This window comes from Pituophis catenifer, unplaced genomic scaffold, assembly GCF_029215685.1.
Source record: "Pituophis catenifer annectens isolate HBS135680 unplaced genomic scaffold, rPitCat1.0.hap2 SCAF_1, whole genome shotgun sequence".
Taxonomy (NCBI): domain Eukaryota; kingdom Metazoa; phylum Chordata; class Lepidosauria; order Squamata; family Colubridae; genus Pituophis; species Pituophis catenifer.
In genome coordinates, this window is record NW_027256881.1 from 231,589,070 (window position 1) to 231,605,751 (window position 16,682).

At 43.0% G+C, this 16,682-nt stretch overlaps 1 protein-coding gene across 4 annotated transcripts; it reads right to left on the reverse strand.

Annotated features, from left to right (window-relative positions):
* Nucleotides 1–950: 950 nt before the first annotated feature.
* Nucleotides 951–16,638, reverse strand: ZNF142 (zinc finger protein 142). 4 transcript variants are annotated; one of them, XM_070954485.1, is made up of 11 exons: nucleotides 16,553–16,638; nucleotides 16,100–16,188; nucleotides 13,379–13,452; nucleotides 12,595–12,896; nucleotides 11,472–11,561; nucleotides 10,863–11,384; nucleotides 8,205–9,017; nucleotides 7,385–7,562; nucleotides 3,229–6,439; nucleotides 2,047–2,152; nucleotides 951–1,645 (listed from the first exon to the last, which is right to left on the reverse strand). In XM_070954485.1, the coding sequence occupies exons 4-11, from the start codon at nucleotides 12,848–12,850 to the stop codon at nucleotides 1,158–1,160; spliced, it is 5,664 nt and encodes a 1,887-aa protein (XP_070810586.1). In that variant the 5' UTR covers nucleotides 12,851–12,896; nucleotides 13,379–13,452; nucleotides 16,100–16,188; nucleotides 16,553–16,638; the 3' UTR covers nucleotides 951–1,157. The 4 variants fall into 4 exon arrangements, with proteins under 4 accessions (XP_070810586.1, XP_070810513.1, XP_070810657.1 ...); XM_070954412.1 differs by having other exon boundaries at nucleotides 16,096–16,188; XM_070954556.1 differs by lacking the exon at nucleotides 13,379–13,452.
* Nucleotides 16,639–16,682: the final 44 nt, after the last annotated feature.

A 16,682-nucleotide genomic window follows, 5' to 3' on the forward strand; every position in this document is an offset into this window, starting at 1 on the left:
GCGAACCTTTTTTCCCTCGGGTACTGAAAGCGTGCACGCAACAGCGCGCCTGTATGCCAACACCCATAATGCAATGCCCCCTGCAGATCCCGCCCTGTGCATGCACGCACAACCCCCCCCACGCCAGACCTGTTTTGGTGCTAGCAGGCCTCCCTGAAGCCTTCTGGAACCAAAAACGGGGGGGGGGGGCGCGGGGCGCTGCAACCCCCACCCCCCGTTTTGGGCTACTCAGCCTCCCTGAAGCCTCCTGGAACCAAAAATGGGACGTGGGGGGCGCTGCACCCCCCACCCCCATGCATGTGTGCGCAACCCCCCCCCCACATACATGTGCAACCCCTGCCGCCCGCACATGCATGCCCATCTCCCAGCAGAGACCTGAAAATCAGCTGGCTGGCAGGAGGCATGTGGGCATTTGCGGTGGAGCTGACCTGGCTGTCGGCTCGCGTGCCCGCAGAGATGACTCTGCACTGCCACCTGTGGCACATGTGGTTCACCATTACGGCTCTAGGAGCTCTCGTCAAATTATCTCATTATTTAAGAGCTGAAGCCCCTGGATTATTTCCAAAACTCTAAGACTAGCAGGTTTCCAAGCACTTGGGAATATCAAAACCTGTCTTCCATCCCTACTCTGTTGCTAGTGTAATTATCATTTAAGTCATCCTTGGTGTTCTTTGAGCTTGGTTTTTTCATTACCTATACTAGGTAACATGATCAGTGTGCTAGTAAAGGAGTATATTCTATGCACATGAAGTTCCATCTGGAGTTCTTTGGATGCATGTCATTCGCATTTTGGAGGAACTGTCTGAACAATTTACCAGAAGTATGCTTTATAAAGTATATGAACTTAAACCAAACTGTCCCATGGCTGAAGGCCTTATGCAGAAACCACCAGAAGTGTTATCACCATCATCATTCTTGCTCTGCTCTGTAAATCAAGGAATTACATGCCATCAATGGAAATAGCTTTTATATAATCACATATTTTACATCTCATATACAGAGATAAATATAAACAACACGAGAGCACAAATAGCTGGTAATCGCCCTAGTAGACATCAAGCATCTCAAACCAGACCTCACACACTGCTGGGTAAGAACTTCCACCCACTTCTGGCTCATGGAAACTACAGACACGTAGTCTTTGATGTACAAGTCCCTCAGCCATGTGGAGACATTTGAGCCGCATTTTCCTCTAGATGCTTGGAAGAAGAAATCTCAAGCTGAACATCATGCAAATGGACACTGAGAATACTCGGGTCCTTGCCCACCCCTTTGCTGAGATCCCCTTCTATTTCTTCTTGCTGGGGATGGTGCTTCTGCAAATGTTTTATCACTTGGAACTTCTGCTTTGCCTTGTAACTGCAGAAGCGGCAGAAGAAAGGGTGTTCGTTGGTGTGAATGAGATAGTGATGCCGCAGGCCTGCCGCCCACCGGAAACCACGGTAACACACATTGCAGATGTATGGCTTTTCTTCACTATGCTTTTTTAGATGTGTCTTGAGGAGGAACCGAGTCTTGAAGGCCTTCCCACATTGCTCGCAGATGAAAGAACGGGCCTCACGATGTCGTGTCTCCTTGTGAATACGCAGAGCATCGGCACGGTTGGTACAGTACTTACACTCATCACACTGGTATGGCTTGATCCCTACACAAGATACAGACAAAAAAACAAAAAACAAACCCAACCCACCAGGAATGAAGTTGAGAAATATTTTCACATTATCAAAACAAAACTTTCACTTGGTGGATTTCCATTACGAGAGATCTTAATTCCATCAAACTATGCAGAATACCTTATCCCCCCACCCCGTCCAGGGAAGGGAAAGCTCAGAGATCATCACCCAGTGCTGCAGCATAGAACTAGATGGTAATATCATATGAAAATGAAGTATCCAAGAGCCCAACTTCCAAGCATGCACAATAGCCACTGGAAATATGATAATTCTTAAAAGAGAAATTAAAACTCCCCCCTTGCAATTTTTATCCGCAAAGCCAGCACTGTCTGATACCAGGACGCAAGCCTACTTCATTTGTGTGAAAACCTACCTGTATGCTTTGTCATGTGGTACTTCAGCTGATTCACCCACTTGCACTTGTAGCCGCATTCTGGGCAAAGATACTTTCGCTCCTCTTTATGGATACGCATATGATACTAAGTAAAGAAAAGAAAAGCAGGCCTGCATGAGACAATAAACTGTTAGCTGTTAACACCATTATTATAAACTTGATTGAAACCTTAGGGACTGAATGGACTATGCAGAACTCAACAGACTTCTAGATATAACTTTGAGTATAAAAATGGAATAATGAAAAACACAGAGTTAGTATTCAACAATAAAGCTATGCAATTTTAACAATGATTTAGAATAGGCGCTTTAGACTTTGCAGAAGGAGAACACTGTTCCCTCAAGCTTCTTCTCTTAGACTTGGACTCTTTAGAGCGAGTGCACTTTTCTTTTTCAGGCTTACCTACAAGCATGAATAAAATAATACTGCCTTAATGAATACCAAACAAATATTATGCTCACACAGGAGCCAAAACACTGCTAAATCATTTTTAAGGTAGCACACAGCCCTATCAGAACTTTTTAGAGTGAGAAATGTTGGCTCATTTTCTCCAAAATGGTCTGTCACTATAAAACGTCTGAACTTCATTTTGAATCCAATTACTTTCCCATATCAAGAAGCAGGTAAATCCCCACAGAAGACCATCTCAAATTCAATGACATGAAAATAAAGACAGATCCTTCCATTGGAAAAACAAATCTGTTAATCAAGTATTACATCATAAAGATGGCTCAAGTTTGTGTTTGTTTGAGGGAAAGAGATACAATCCACAGTGCTCATCATCCAGGGTTTTCACAAAATGTCCATCTGTTCTGAACAAGATAAACAGATGCAAACACAGAGCTGACTGCAAATTATAGGAGCAGGAATGAATTCTTTATCATATACATTATAAGACAAGAAACAACGGGCAGAAAAGTCAATTAAGCAATGTAACTTAATGAGAAGCCATTCCTTAAAATATGGGTTATGGAGCAGACTACCAGATCTATTCTCTTCTGCTCCAATGTCTAAAAAATCTGGTCCCTGAGATAACTATTCAACTGATAGAATCTCAACTTTCCCATGGCAATGCAGTCTCCATTTCCTGGAAAATGGTTTATGCATCTTCCACAACAACCTTCCACTATCAACTCACCAAAGCTGCCCAGAGGTTCTCACCTTGAGGCGTGAAGGGTCGGCGCAGGCATACTGGCATTGATGGCATTTGTAAGGTTTCTCCCCAGTATGGATGCGGATGTGCCATGTGATCTTCTGCTTGTTCTTGGTGCTGTATTCACAGTCAGCGCATTTATAGAGGCGGGTGCCACCATGGCCTTTCATGTGATGGTCATACACCAGCTGATGGTGACAACCAAAGTCACAGAACATGCATTTGAATGGAGGTTCAGCACCTACAGAGGGTTCGTGAGCCTCCAAATAGTGGCTCACTAGCTGCTGCCGTTCCTTGGCTGCAAAACTGCAGATGTCACAGCGGTGATTGAAGTGGAGTTTCTTATGCTCTTCCAACTCCTCCCGAGTGGTCAGAGTCTCCTTACAGGTGGCACATTCCAGATGTGGGTGCTGCTTCTGGATATGGCATTTGAGGGTGGCCTCACTGTGGCAGACAAAGGCACATCGAGGACAGCAATAGGAGATCTTTTCTTCGTGCTGTCTCAGCGTGTGTTGCTTCAGGGCTGTTTCTGAGCTGAAGCGAGCTTCGCAGCGGGAGCAAGCAAAATTCAGCTCCCCTTGATGGCAGCTACTGACATGGCGAGTGATGTCGTTCTGGATATAGCCACTGTAGTCGCAAAATGGGCAGAAGTGGGTGGGCTTCTTCTCGTGGACACGCAAATGGTGAATGCGCAGTTTGGAATTGGTGCCAAACGTTTGGCCACAAGCGGTACAGGCAATGCGGCCCACACCGGTGTGCAAGGACTGGTGTGCATCCAAGCGGTAACGCCGGGTGGTGCTGAAATCACAGTAAGGGCACTTGTGAGGCTTCACGCCTTCGTGCTTGATGCGGACGTGCTGGCGGAGGCAGCGCACCTGCTTGCAGGTGAAGTCGCACTGCCGGCAGGTCAACTGAGGCCGCGCTTTGAGATACTTCCGATGGAGCTTGCGGTGGAGTCGTAGAGCTGCAGCAGCCTTGGAGGTAAAAGGGCAGAGCGTACAGCGGAACTCCCCCAGCTTCAGACAGCCACGCTTTTTGTGAGTCTTCAGAGCTCGTTCCTGGTGGCAGGTGAAAGGGCAGGTAGGGCAGGAGAAGTGGCGCTTCTTATGGGTGGTTATTGGAGGTGACGGTATTACTCCTGCCAGCTCAGCATGCTGGGGTGTTTCCTCACAGCTGGTGTGTTCACTTCTTTGTTCAGCTACAACCTCTGGGGAGGTGGTGCTGTTAGACCTATCAAGCAGGCTAGGGAGTCGAGCTTCAGCGTGTCCCTCCGACTGGTGGATCTTAAGTGCCCTCTTAGAACGAAAAGGCTTATAGCATAGGAGGCACCAGGACTGCTCCAAGCCACGGCAGCTATCGTCTACGTGAGAGCGGATGGTGGATTCTCTTGAACAGAGGAAGGAACAGGACTTACAGTGGAACTTGCCTTGTTGCAGGAAGTATCTCTCTGAGACACAGCTGGCAGCATCTGTCACAGCCTCTGACAATGGTTCTTCTACCACAGATTCAGAGTCGCGATGAGATGACTTGTCCTGCGGGCTGATGGCCAAAGATGGTGCATCAAGAAGTACAGTAGGCATAGATTCAGCATTAACTGGCCTGTGTTCTACTTCCCAGGAAGCTTGTGGCAGGTTGTTTACCTCTGCCTCATCTAGGATTCCTGTATTGTTCTTTCTGATTGCTGTTCTTTCCAGAGTCCTTCTACAGGGCAATACAGCAGCAGGCTGCTCTAAGCAAGCTGATTTCCCACTGTTCTTTTTCACTAGGATTGGACATTTCTTACGGAGATGAGTATTCAGTCCTCTCTGCTGCTTAAAGATGGCCCCACACTCCTGGCACACCAAAGGGCATTTCTTGCTTTGGCAATCAGCTTTGCAGTGCACCAACATTGACTTCTCCTTCCTGGTGATGTAGGAACATTTCTCACATTTGAAGATCTGACTCTTGGACTGGACTACCAACATCTGCACTCTACCTTCAAGGACCAAGGTTTCTGCCTGCTCTTTGTCCTGCCTCCTTAGAGCTTTAAGCACTGATTCTGACTGAGAAACCTCTTCTGAAGAAAGTGCGTCTTCTGGAGCAAGGGAAGTTTCAGGGCTACTGTCAAGTTGGAGGGAATCTTGTTTTAACGCCCCTGACCAAGGCTCTGATTCTTTGTACCCTAAATTCTGCTCAGAACTAAGTGGTATCTGCAAAATTTCAGCATTCTGGCTATCACCGCCACAGTTCTTTAAATTCTGAAGAGCAACTTTTTCTCTATTTCTACCAGTATCAAAGCTGTTATTTTTCTCCAAATCTGAACCGTCATGGATCTCTGCTTCTTCTTCAAATTCAGGAATATCTTCAAGGGTAGGTTCGCTCTCCTCCAGAAGAAGCGAATTCTTGGAGCCCAACGCTTGATAAGTTGATTCTACTTCCTGGGTGTTTAGATCTTTTTCATTTTCTGACAAAGCTGCAGGCATCCCTTTGGCCAGCTGCTCCAGAGCTGGCTCTGAGTTACACAAGGGCTCTAAGCGCAGGATGCAACCTTGAGCAGACCTGTCAAGTTTCTCTGGACTCTCAGAAGATGCATTCCCAGAGAGATCTTTTGAAGAAACCGCTTCTGTGTTCTTACAATCTTGTTCTCCCGCCGATTCTTCTCTTTCTGTCTCAATGCTGCCTTCATCTGAACAGAGGGCCTTCTGACGGCAGTTTTCTTCCTGGGCCTCCAAAACAGGGAGTTTATGTTTATCCTGACATGGTTCTTTTCCAGGCAGAGAGAGACTTGACTCTGAATGCAGAGTCATGGCAAGGTTATAGCTAAACAGCACTTCAGTAGAGGAAACCTCCAGCTCTCTGCTGGCATAGTTCTCCTGCCAGCCTTTGTCACCAGGCACGTAGCCGTGAACCTTGCGTTTATGGAAAAAGAGACTAGTGTTGCTGAAAGTACGGTAAGTGCACAGGGCACAACAGAATTCTCTCTGTTTGGTATGCTTGCAGTTCTCATGGTTCAGGAGGGCTTGCTTGTATTTAGTCTGGTAGCTGCAATACTGGCACTGAAAAGTGGGTATCTGATAATCCTGGGAATGTTTGGACTTCATGTGCTTCTGCAGCTCATATTTGCGTTTGCAGGCAAAGCCACAGATCTCACAAATCAAAGACTTGCCCTGATGGCGCAACTTGTGGCTGCTCAGTTGATCAGCCCGATGACAACGATAGGGACACTGGTTACATTGGTACCTAGTATAAGAACAAGAGTGAATCAGAGATTGAGACAAAACAGCAGCACAGGCAATCTTCCCAAATCTGATGTTCTCCAGAAATGTTGGTACAATTCTCCAAATTCCCAACCAGCATAGCCTTCCACAGGTGAGAATTAACTAAGCAAAAACTACTTTGCTTTATAGCAGAGTTACAATCACTACCACTCACAAAACTTAAAGCTAATGGTTTTAGTTCTTTATTTGCAAACTGGGAAACAGACAGAAGAAAATTACTTATCAAGTTCACCCAACCATTTCACAGAGGAGCTGGGACTTGAATAGGGGCTGCTCTAACCTACAACTCCTAACTCTCATTGTGGCTTTCACAAAGTTCAGTTCAGTGATTAGAAATGTACAGCTGCCCTTAGCTTGAAAGCGAAACTGAGGACAGCTTTCTCCAAGATTTTTAAATAGCATCAGGTTGGAATTAGTTTTTTTCCCCTTGCACATCCAATCATAAGAAGTGGATTCATTCTTTTTAACATTGGAATGCAGGAATGCAATAGACTTCACCATATATCTGTGTTATTCAAGATAGTTCCTGCAGAAAAGACAGAATATAAATCAAACAAGAAAACCAAAACATTCTCCCTCAAATAATGCTAATACTTTTATCAGTAGCTTGTCAGTCAAGTATCCCCAGAGACTAATGGGTTCAAATATTCAGGATGCCATCCAGACACTGTAGCCAATATCAGATTCATGTAATAGCTCAATGTACCTTAACCAGAAATCTTGCCCAGTCTTTGATTCTGCATTATTTGATATTTTGTAATTGTGTTGTATCTAGCTTTAAACCATACCCATAGTGGGAGTTTAGAGCTAGAGATGATTTCATGATATAGATATGGTGTCCAGTCAATTCTAGCCTTTATTTACTTAAAAAATAAGCTTACGTAATGAGAAGGAGGCTGCTGACTACCTGAGATCTCCCGTGTGCTTCCGCATGTGAACATTCAAGTAGTGCTTCCACTTTGTCACATAGCCACATTCTGTACACATGTAGTTCTTATCGTCCGAGTGGGTCAGCATATGCTTGGAAAGGTAGCTCACATCTCGGCAAGTGAAGTCGCAGAGTTGGCATTTGTGAGGCTTCTCTCCTAAAGTCACAGAGCAAACCGGAAGCTGTGGGTCGATGGCCCTGGCCCTTGAGGTCAGCAGATTAAATTTAAAATGGAGTTGTATTCTGCCCCTCCCTTCCCCTTGAAAACAGATCTAGGACTGCTCACAGAGGATAGAATAGTACAGACCCTGCCCAGGTTTGGTGAGTGAGACCAAAACTCAAATGCAAAAGCTAAGTATTTTCAGAAAACTAGGGGGAAGGAAATATGGTAATTTAATGCCAATAAATTTTATAAACAAACAAACAAACAAACACTTAAACAATATTTTTTTCAGGCTTCCTTGCCTGATTAGCCCTGATTAGCTAAAAGCATTTAAAGTAATTTATTCTCCTCTCTGTTTTAATAAATGAATGCATTAGGGATATATATATATACACACACACACACAAAAAGGTATATGTCAGTATTTGATCCTGTGAGGAAAAAGGCCCCAAGAAATTCTCCAAGTCTCATCTTATCCACCCATATAAATGATGAAAAGTCAATAACTGACACCTGCAATGCTGAATTCTGGATTATAGGTCTGACCTGCAAAGCTCTTTTGGAGAAAAACTAAGGCAGAGAGGAAGGATGTATTTGTACGCATGCAAGTATCATCAAATTGGGAAGAAAACTTGCCTGTATGGAGAAGCATATGGCGGATGAGGACCCTCTTGTGCGCGGTGGCAAAGCCGCATTCTGTGCATTTATGTATCTTCTCACTGGCATGCATCTTGCCAACATGATCGTGGAATTCCACCGAGTTGAACGTGGCAAAGGGGCAGAAGCCGCACTGCAGCTCCTCGTTTCCTGGGTGGCCTTGCTTCTTATGCTTGCGGAAGACATGCTTGTTGGAACAAATAAAATCACACTGTTGGCAATGGAAGGCATAATGGGTTTTACGATGTGTCTCCATGATCTCTGTTGAGGGGAAAAGCAGAGAGCAGGCATAATACTTGCACTCCACTGCTTTAATGCCATGAACCTCTTTGACGTGCCTCAGAAAGTCCTTGCGATCTTCGGTGCCGTAACTGCAGCCAGCCTGAAAGCAGCTCAGTTGCTTGGGCTCCGTCTTGTGGGTTTTCAGATGTTCCTTGAGGGTCTGGCTCAGTTTAAACTTCTCTTTGCACACAGGACAAGAGTAGACATCTGAATAGAAATTGGAGATACCCTCGTGCATGCTGGCCATGTGCCGGTTGAGGGCATTCTTCTCAACGGAGCTGTAGTGGCACAATGGACAGCGATGGGCTTTCTCTCCCGTCTCACGCATCATGTGGATCTTCAGTTTGCTCTTGCTAGTGAAGAATTTCTGACAATTTGGGCACTGCAGCCTGGGGTCTGGGAAGTGGAGGTGAAGGTGTTCTACCAAGTGTGTCCGCTTCTTGAAGCAACGCTTGCATTCTGGACACATGTGGGTCTTGAACAAATATTTGGACTCCTCGGTGATATTTCCTGTACAAGACAAGTCGCAGTTCATTACAGGAAAATGAAAAGTGGGAAGCTATTACGTGTTTTGTCTCACTACCAGGAACAATCAGCTTTTTGAACAGGAATCACTTTCCATGTTTCTCCTTACAGAACTCCGTGTTATTATTAAAAGCAGGGGTGATTTAGAGTGGCCTATTACCAGGCCGTGGCCTACTTGGAACTGGGCCGTATAAGTGGTGGGCAGGCACGCAAAACGCAAATGCATGTGCGGAGCTTTACTGCACAAGCAGTGAGCTGACATGGGTGCACATGTGTGTGCGCTGGCCCGCCACTTGCACAAATCGAACTGCATGCATGCACACCGGCCTACCACTCGTGTGGCCTGGTTGCCCTCTCTCCCGCCCCAGCTGGGCCACCAAGCCACAAAGGATGGGGACCGCTAATTTAGAGGCAATCTGAAAATCTGTCAACACCAACTAGAGAATAGCTATTTTACACAGCATCCTATTTTACTCCAGAAAAAAAAATGACATTTGTTTAAATGATTTCTGATCTTCTTTTCAACAGATTACAATCTTATTATCTCACCTCCCTATTAGATGTTATTCAAACCTCTTCAGCCCTTTGTTAAATCCACATCTTTCTTAATCCAGTGCTCCAGCTTATTTAGTATCCTATGACTATTATTATTATTATTATTATTATTATTATTATTATTATTATTATTATTATTATTAATAATAATAATAATAATAATAATAATAATAATAATAATATTTCTATGCCGCCCACTCTCCGAGGACTCTGGGCGGCTTACACCAAAGACAGTATACTAAATAGCATATTGCCCCAAACAATTTGGGTCCTCATTTTACCCACCTCGGAAGGATGGAAGGCTGAGTCAACCTTGAGCCGGTGAGATTTGATCTGCTGATCTGCTGAACTAGCAGGCAGCTGAAGTAACTGCAGTACTGCACTGTAACCACTGCATCACCTCGGCTCTTTCTTTCGACTATCACTAAGTGTTGTATCTTATGATTCTTGATTAATGTATTTTTTTCTTTTATATACACCGAGAGCATATGCACCAAAGACAAATTCCTTGTGTGTCCAATCACACTTGGCCAATAAAGAATTGAATTGAATTGAATTGAATTGAATTGAATTGAATTGAATTGAATTGAATTCTATTCTATTCTATTCTATTCTATTCTATTCTATTCTATTCTATTCTATTCTATTCTATTCTATTCTATTCTATTCTATTCTATTCTCGTTAGGCATCTCTCCCTATCTGCTACTTCTCTACTACAAATTCTTCCTGTGCTGTGGTCCATAAAGGTATTTTTAGGCACAGCCTGAATTTGCATTTATTACATACTCTCAATTTGGCATGGATATGCAAGTAACTGCTTACTGCAAGTGAAAAAAACTAATTACAGAAACAGGAACTAAAAAAGGTTAAAGGTGGATGCATATCAGATAGAAATCAGGCTCTTGTATTTAACACAAATGAAGATGAAATATTAAAGTGCTCTCAAAAAGAAGCTGCTGCTTTTAATTTCCGTATTCCTCTGAAATTGCTCTTCTTAATACTATTTGTTTCACCTATTTCTTTCAGCTATCATCCCTACTCTTGCTCTCTACTTCAACTACTTTTCAAATTACATTTCTCTTGATTAACATAAATTTGCTGGAGTACCGCCCACACAATGACATAGTATGGATACTAATTTCAATAAAGCTGCAGTATATATATAACAACATTAAACCTGGCATAATTCCAAAGTTCTGGGGCACCGAATAAAGTGCATCAGTCTACAGTATTCATTTCCATCCACCCTAGTCAAGTCCTGAGCGTATGATTACCTGTGTTTAGAAGCAGATTATCTGTCAATCCCTTTTTCATTATAGAAGGGAATTTGCCTTCCTCGTTTTCAGCAACCATCTCTATGTCCTCCTGCTGTATAGCTTCATGAAGATGGATCTGCCTGTGTAGGCCAAACTGCTTAATGTTTGCACTGATAAAGTCACAATGGTCACAATGGAATGGGAAGTGGTTCCTACGATGAAGCTCCATGTCCTCATGGTTTCGGAACAAAACCGGGCAGCCACGGTACGTACAGGCTATTGGTGATACCTGGTGAACATGCCGAACGTGTCCTCGGAGCTCTTTGCGATCCTCTGAACTATATTGACAGCCTTCCTCAGGACAGGCTTGGGCACCCTGGGGTTTGTGGTGTTCCTTAAAGTGCTCTTTCAAGTCAGTAGGCAGTGCAAATTCCATTTGACATATAGGACACGGGAAAGGTTCAGTGCAGAATTGAGGGTCTTGTCTGCTTTCATCCAGAAAGTTCTGCCCTTCCACCTGACCAACAGTTGATTGTTCTCCTGAAACAGATAAGTTTTATTTAGTGAGGTTTAATGATAAGCCTTGGAGATGAAGGAAGTTTACAAATTGTCATTCGAAAAGCTCACCGCACTGATGCTGGGAAAGGAGGCTGGGATCAGGGAAGCTTCGTCCACACTGTTCACAAAAATAGAGTTCCACAACTTTGACTAAGACCTCTGGGGGGGGGGAAAAAAAGTTAAAATTTTATATTAAAAAACATGCCTCTCCCTTTCACCCCTCAGTACCAGTAGTTATAAACTTAGCAGAAATTATATTCAATTCTTCTAATGTCCATCAGGAACAGTGACCATAAATAATCTTCTCTATGAACTACATCAAACACTATTTACCGTTTATTTTAATACACAGCATTGGCATCAAATTGATTTATGGGGTAAGCTTCCCTTGCAACAGGTTTCCAAAATTGTTTTCGAAAGCAAGATTATAATATAATGCAATGTTTACAAAACAACAGTAATAATCTCTTCCAAAATGGATTAAAATAAGAGAATTGAAATAAAGCTTTCTTTACAGATCTTCTGAAACCACACTGGTTTATTGGGGGTGCGGGGAGAGACAGGGCCAAATTTAAGAACCTCAGGAGGTACAAAGTTCCAAAGTATGGGGGCCATTATAGAAGAGGCTATGGATTCATTCATCTCCTTTTAATTTCAAAGAGAGGGGAGACTTGGCCTGTGCTGAAGTAGTAGCCATGAGTCCAGGGAGATCCCCAAGGCACACTCTAATTTCTTGGGGCGGGGGGGGGGGGGATGATATCACTTGGAGAGTAGCCAAGAACTTGGGAGGAATTTAATCTGATCTTATTTTGCCTCATTCACATCCTGCAAACTCCAGACACCAAAAAAGTTCAAGCTTCTCATGGCATTTCCAGTTGATAACAACTTAAGTGTCATAGCTAGCACAATTCAACCCAAGCCTACACATGACCTCTCCCAGCATATTCATGAAGGTATCTGATCCATATACACACATTAAATGCAAAAAGATCAAAGCATGCATTCAAACGTTCTACTACCTGTTGTAACATATCCTTGTCTGTTCATTGTTTAGAATAAAAAAGCATTGACTAGAGAAGTGAAAGCCCATGAAAACAGGAACATCTGGGGAAAGATCTTCCCCCCCCCAGGCCATTATATTTTTATGATATGGAAACCGTAAAACAAATAATTCTATCAGAGCACAACATACCTGTAGGGTTACCTGGATTGCTGAGAGCCATGGTGCTACTCATGGCTTCTACAAATATTTCAACATCACCCGTTTCTGTACCTACAACAGAAGCCTCTGTTAAGAGCAAACTCTGTCCCACTGGTAGATTTTCACTTGAGATGCCATGGCTGTCTTCGTTTCCTGCCATTCCTGAGCCAGGTAATAACAGCTCCTGGCAAAGTCCACTCATTTTGTCGTCTCCAATGGATTCTGTTGCTACTGCTCCTCTGCTCATTGTCTTTCCTCAAACAGACTTACACCATGACATACAGATACAGATCCTGTTAAAGAGACACAAAAAACCCATTTTTTCTTCTAAAGGGAATAAGGATACATATAATGCTTCTAAGGAAAGTGGGTACAGAATGGATTGATACACAATGTTAACAAAAGGGGAGGGGGAAACAGAGGAAAGCAGATGACAACCATCATAGAAAACTGTTCTACATGAGAACTTCTTCCCCTTCCCAGAGGGGACTTGCTATGTTAGCTGTGGCAGAAGATATTTACAAAGGAAAGGACAAAGCTTCCTTAGCTAAACTCTGCCTTCCCTTTTAGGACTATTATCACCATCTGCCCTATAGAAAAGATACTAGAAGTTTATTTGCTTTTCAACATTTGCTGCATTTTTATGTGTAGTTATATATATATAGATTTAAATGCTTTGAAAGGATTAGTGCCTTTAAAGGTGGGACATCAATAACTGTAATAAAGAAATACATTGTTAGCAGCTATAATTGCTCAGTATTGCTAGTAGCCACACCTGTGTAGAAGAAAATGCAGTAGGGCAGTTGATATAGGATGCGAAATAATTCAGTACTTTGATCTTCCGAAGAACTAAATAAAAGAGTAAATATTATAATTGTACAGATACAAACGCAATGATTTTCATACTAACACTCTCAAATAAGTGAAACCTGAATTTATACCCATAAGGATTTCCACTGGACTAGTTTAACTTTAAATACATAGGATTTTAAATTAGGGCAAACAAGGATTATAAGGGATTTGAAAAAAAGAGACATTGTTTTAATCTCATGAAGTGAGGATGAAAAGGGAAGGGCTAAAATGTCTTCTACCAATATTTTCAAATTAAAGCTGGAATGCACTAGTATGTTATTACAGATTGTTGATGGAATCAGATACAATAACGGGATTTACATTGATATTAAGTTATGACATTGTTTGCTTGTTCCTAGCTTAGTGTTTTATGTGAGAATCCTGTTGTTCCAGCTTGTACATCATGACATACCGTTTTGTGTAAATTGAGTCAATTCTGATTTTTCACACAAACAATAATTAAAGAAATCATGTATGTTATGTAAAGTCTGATTTATCAACTGGCATACTAATACACACAGTCTAACTAGCTACTAGCCTGAGCTGAGGAAGCTCACCCCAAGGTAGATTTATTATATATACATTTTCAATTTCAATCCAGAGAATATGCATAATTTTGCTTCCTCTTTTTTCACTTTAGCAGATAGCTCATAACTATCTTTTTAAATGCCTCTTATATACATGGGTGCATGCATCTATTTATCTATCTCATAATTCTAATAAAACCATTTCTTGAATTACTTAGAATTATATCTTACATAATTATTTGTTTCTAAAACCTAACATTCAGTGGCCCATTCATTACTCAATCATAGCCATTCCTGATCTGTTTAGTTCAGCTAATTATATTATTGATGAAGGGCTACTTTATAGTATAAAAATCACATTAGGATGCATACATGTATTTAAGTGAAGACTGCTCTTAAGTAATTCCATAGGCACAGATACAAGAGAAGAGCCAGCCTAGGTATTTAATATTTCTGATCTGCATTCTCAGAAATTAATCTACACTATACTTGATGTTATAGAAAAGCTGAATGATTTAGTCACAAACATGATTGTTTAAAGAACAGGTTCCAGACCAAAAGAATGTAAGTAACTGCTGGCTAAGATATGAAAGTGGCACATATATTTGCAAACAATAAATAATTCTATCAGGAAAAACGGCGGGGCATGTGTGGGGTGAGGGTGTGTGTGCGCGCATGCACAGGAGCGTGGGGTGGGTGCGCATGCGTGTGGGGGTGGGGCTCTACAGGGGGTGCATGCATTTGCATGGGGGTGGGGCGCATGCGCGGGGCCGCATGTGCATTGCATTTTGGGAGTTCGGGCGCATGCACTTTGGGCACTCGGTCTGGAAAAGGTTAATCATCACTGGCATATAGGCTGAATACGAGAAAAGTATACAGACTTGTCAAACTCCTTTGTCTGGAACTGGTCTATTTCACCAGGTTCTGTCAACATTATATATACAGGTGTTTCTCAACTTATGATCAGAATGGAGTTCAAAATTTTGTTGTTGTTAATCGAGTTGTGCCCCATTTTACAGACTTTTTTTTGCTACAGTTGTTAAGGGAATCACTGCAGTTGTTAAGTGGATCATGCGGTTAGTTGAATCTGGCTTCCCCCATTGTGTGTTTGTTGGAAACCAGATGGGAAGATTACAAATGGTGATCACATGATCTCGGGACAGTTCAACTGTCATAAATACATGCCAGTTATCAAGCACTCAAATTTTCATCACGTGACCGTGGGAATGCTGCAACAGTCGTAAGTATGAACAGTGGTCATAAGTCACTTTTTTTAGTGCTGTTGTAATTTTGAATGGTCACTAAATGAATGGCTGTAAATTGAGGACTACCTATGCTTTATATTATTTCACTGCACATTATCCTATACTTTTATTTCTTGGACACAGGATTCCTTCATGATATGATATCTCTTCTACCCTGTTTCCCCGAAAATAAGACATCCCCTGATAATAAGCCCAATCGGGCTTTTGAGCGCATACCCTAAAATAAGCCCTCCCTGAAAATATTTAAACGCAGAGCTGGAAATCAGGTTAAGGCGGCAAGAGGAGCCCCATCTTGCTCCACGCGCCCCAAAATAATAAGACCTCCCTGAAAATAAGGCCAAGCGCTTATTTCGGGGTTCAAAAAAATATAAGACAGGATCTTATTTTCGGGGAAACACAGTATATTCTCTGTGGGCGCACCTACCCTTTGGAATCAACTGCCCCTGGAGCTCCGGGTGGCCCCCGACCTCCGCTCTTTCCGCCGCGACCTGAAAACGTGGCTGTTTCGTTTGGCCGGCCTGGACTGATGGGGTTTTAATTCTAATTTAATTTTAACTTGTTAGTCTTAATTGTACTTTTAACTGTTAAATTATGAGATTTGGATTTAATTTTTAACTTTTTATTAGATGTTTCTTAACTGTTGTGAGCCGCCCTGAGTCCGGCTGGAGATAGGGCGGCATATAAATCTCATTAATAAATAAATAATATACTTTCAAGCAGCCCTGAGTTGTTGAGACAGATTTTATATATTGTTATCATAGTCATGATAACAAAAAAAAAAAAAAAAAAGCATTTGTGATTAAAAACCGTCTGATTAGGCAGGGTAAAAAAAAAAAAGATGTACTCACACACCCAGTTTCCTCTTCTTCGGGTGGGCTTCTTCTGCAACCTTCTGGATTCTGTACGCCAGGCGTGAACCATTCTCGTCCGTCTCTGAAGACCTTGCAAGAGAAAAGAAGAGCCAACCGCCCATTTAATGACAGCATCTTTTGGATCCGAATGACAAAACAGCCCCATTCTATAGGACCAACGAATCTCAACTGGAGCCTGGGCCTGGCTCCTCTCCAGACCCCTCGCCGCAGAGCCCCCATTGCAGTACCCACGGTTCAAAAGCCCCTTCGGGATAAGGGATCCCCGTGAGCAGCACAGAGGCTCACCCCGCCATTCCCTTTCCCCGAAAAAAAAAAAAAGAGAGCCCATTTGGTCCTTAGAAGCCCGTCCTCTTGCCTTTCTGGGTACCTATTTCCCCCTCCCACTCCGCCGCCCCGACTCGCGCTTCCTCTCGCCTCTCCTCAGCCTCCTCACCATTTACAACGCCCGGATCCCCAGTCCAGGCACCGTGTCAACGATCCGTCTTCCCCCACGCCGGTAGGAAAGCATCCATGTTTTCCTCTCTAGCCCCCCTCTCTCTCTCTCTCTCCCCCCTCCCTCTTTG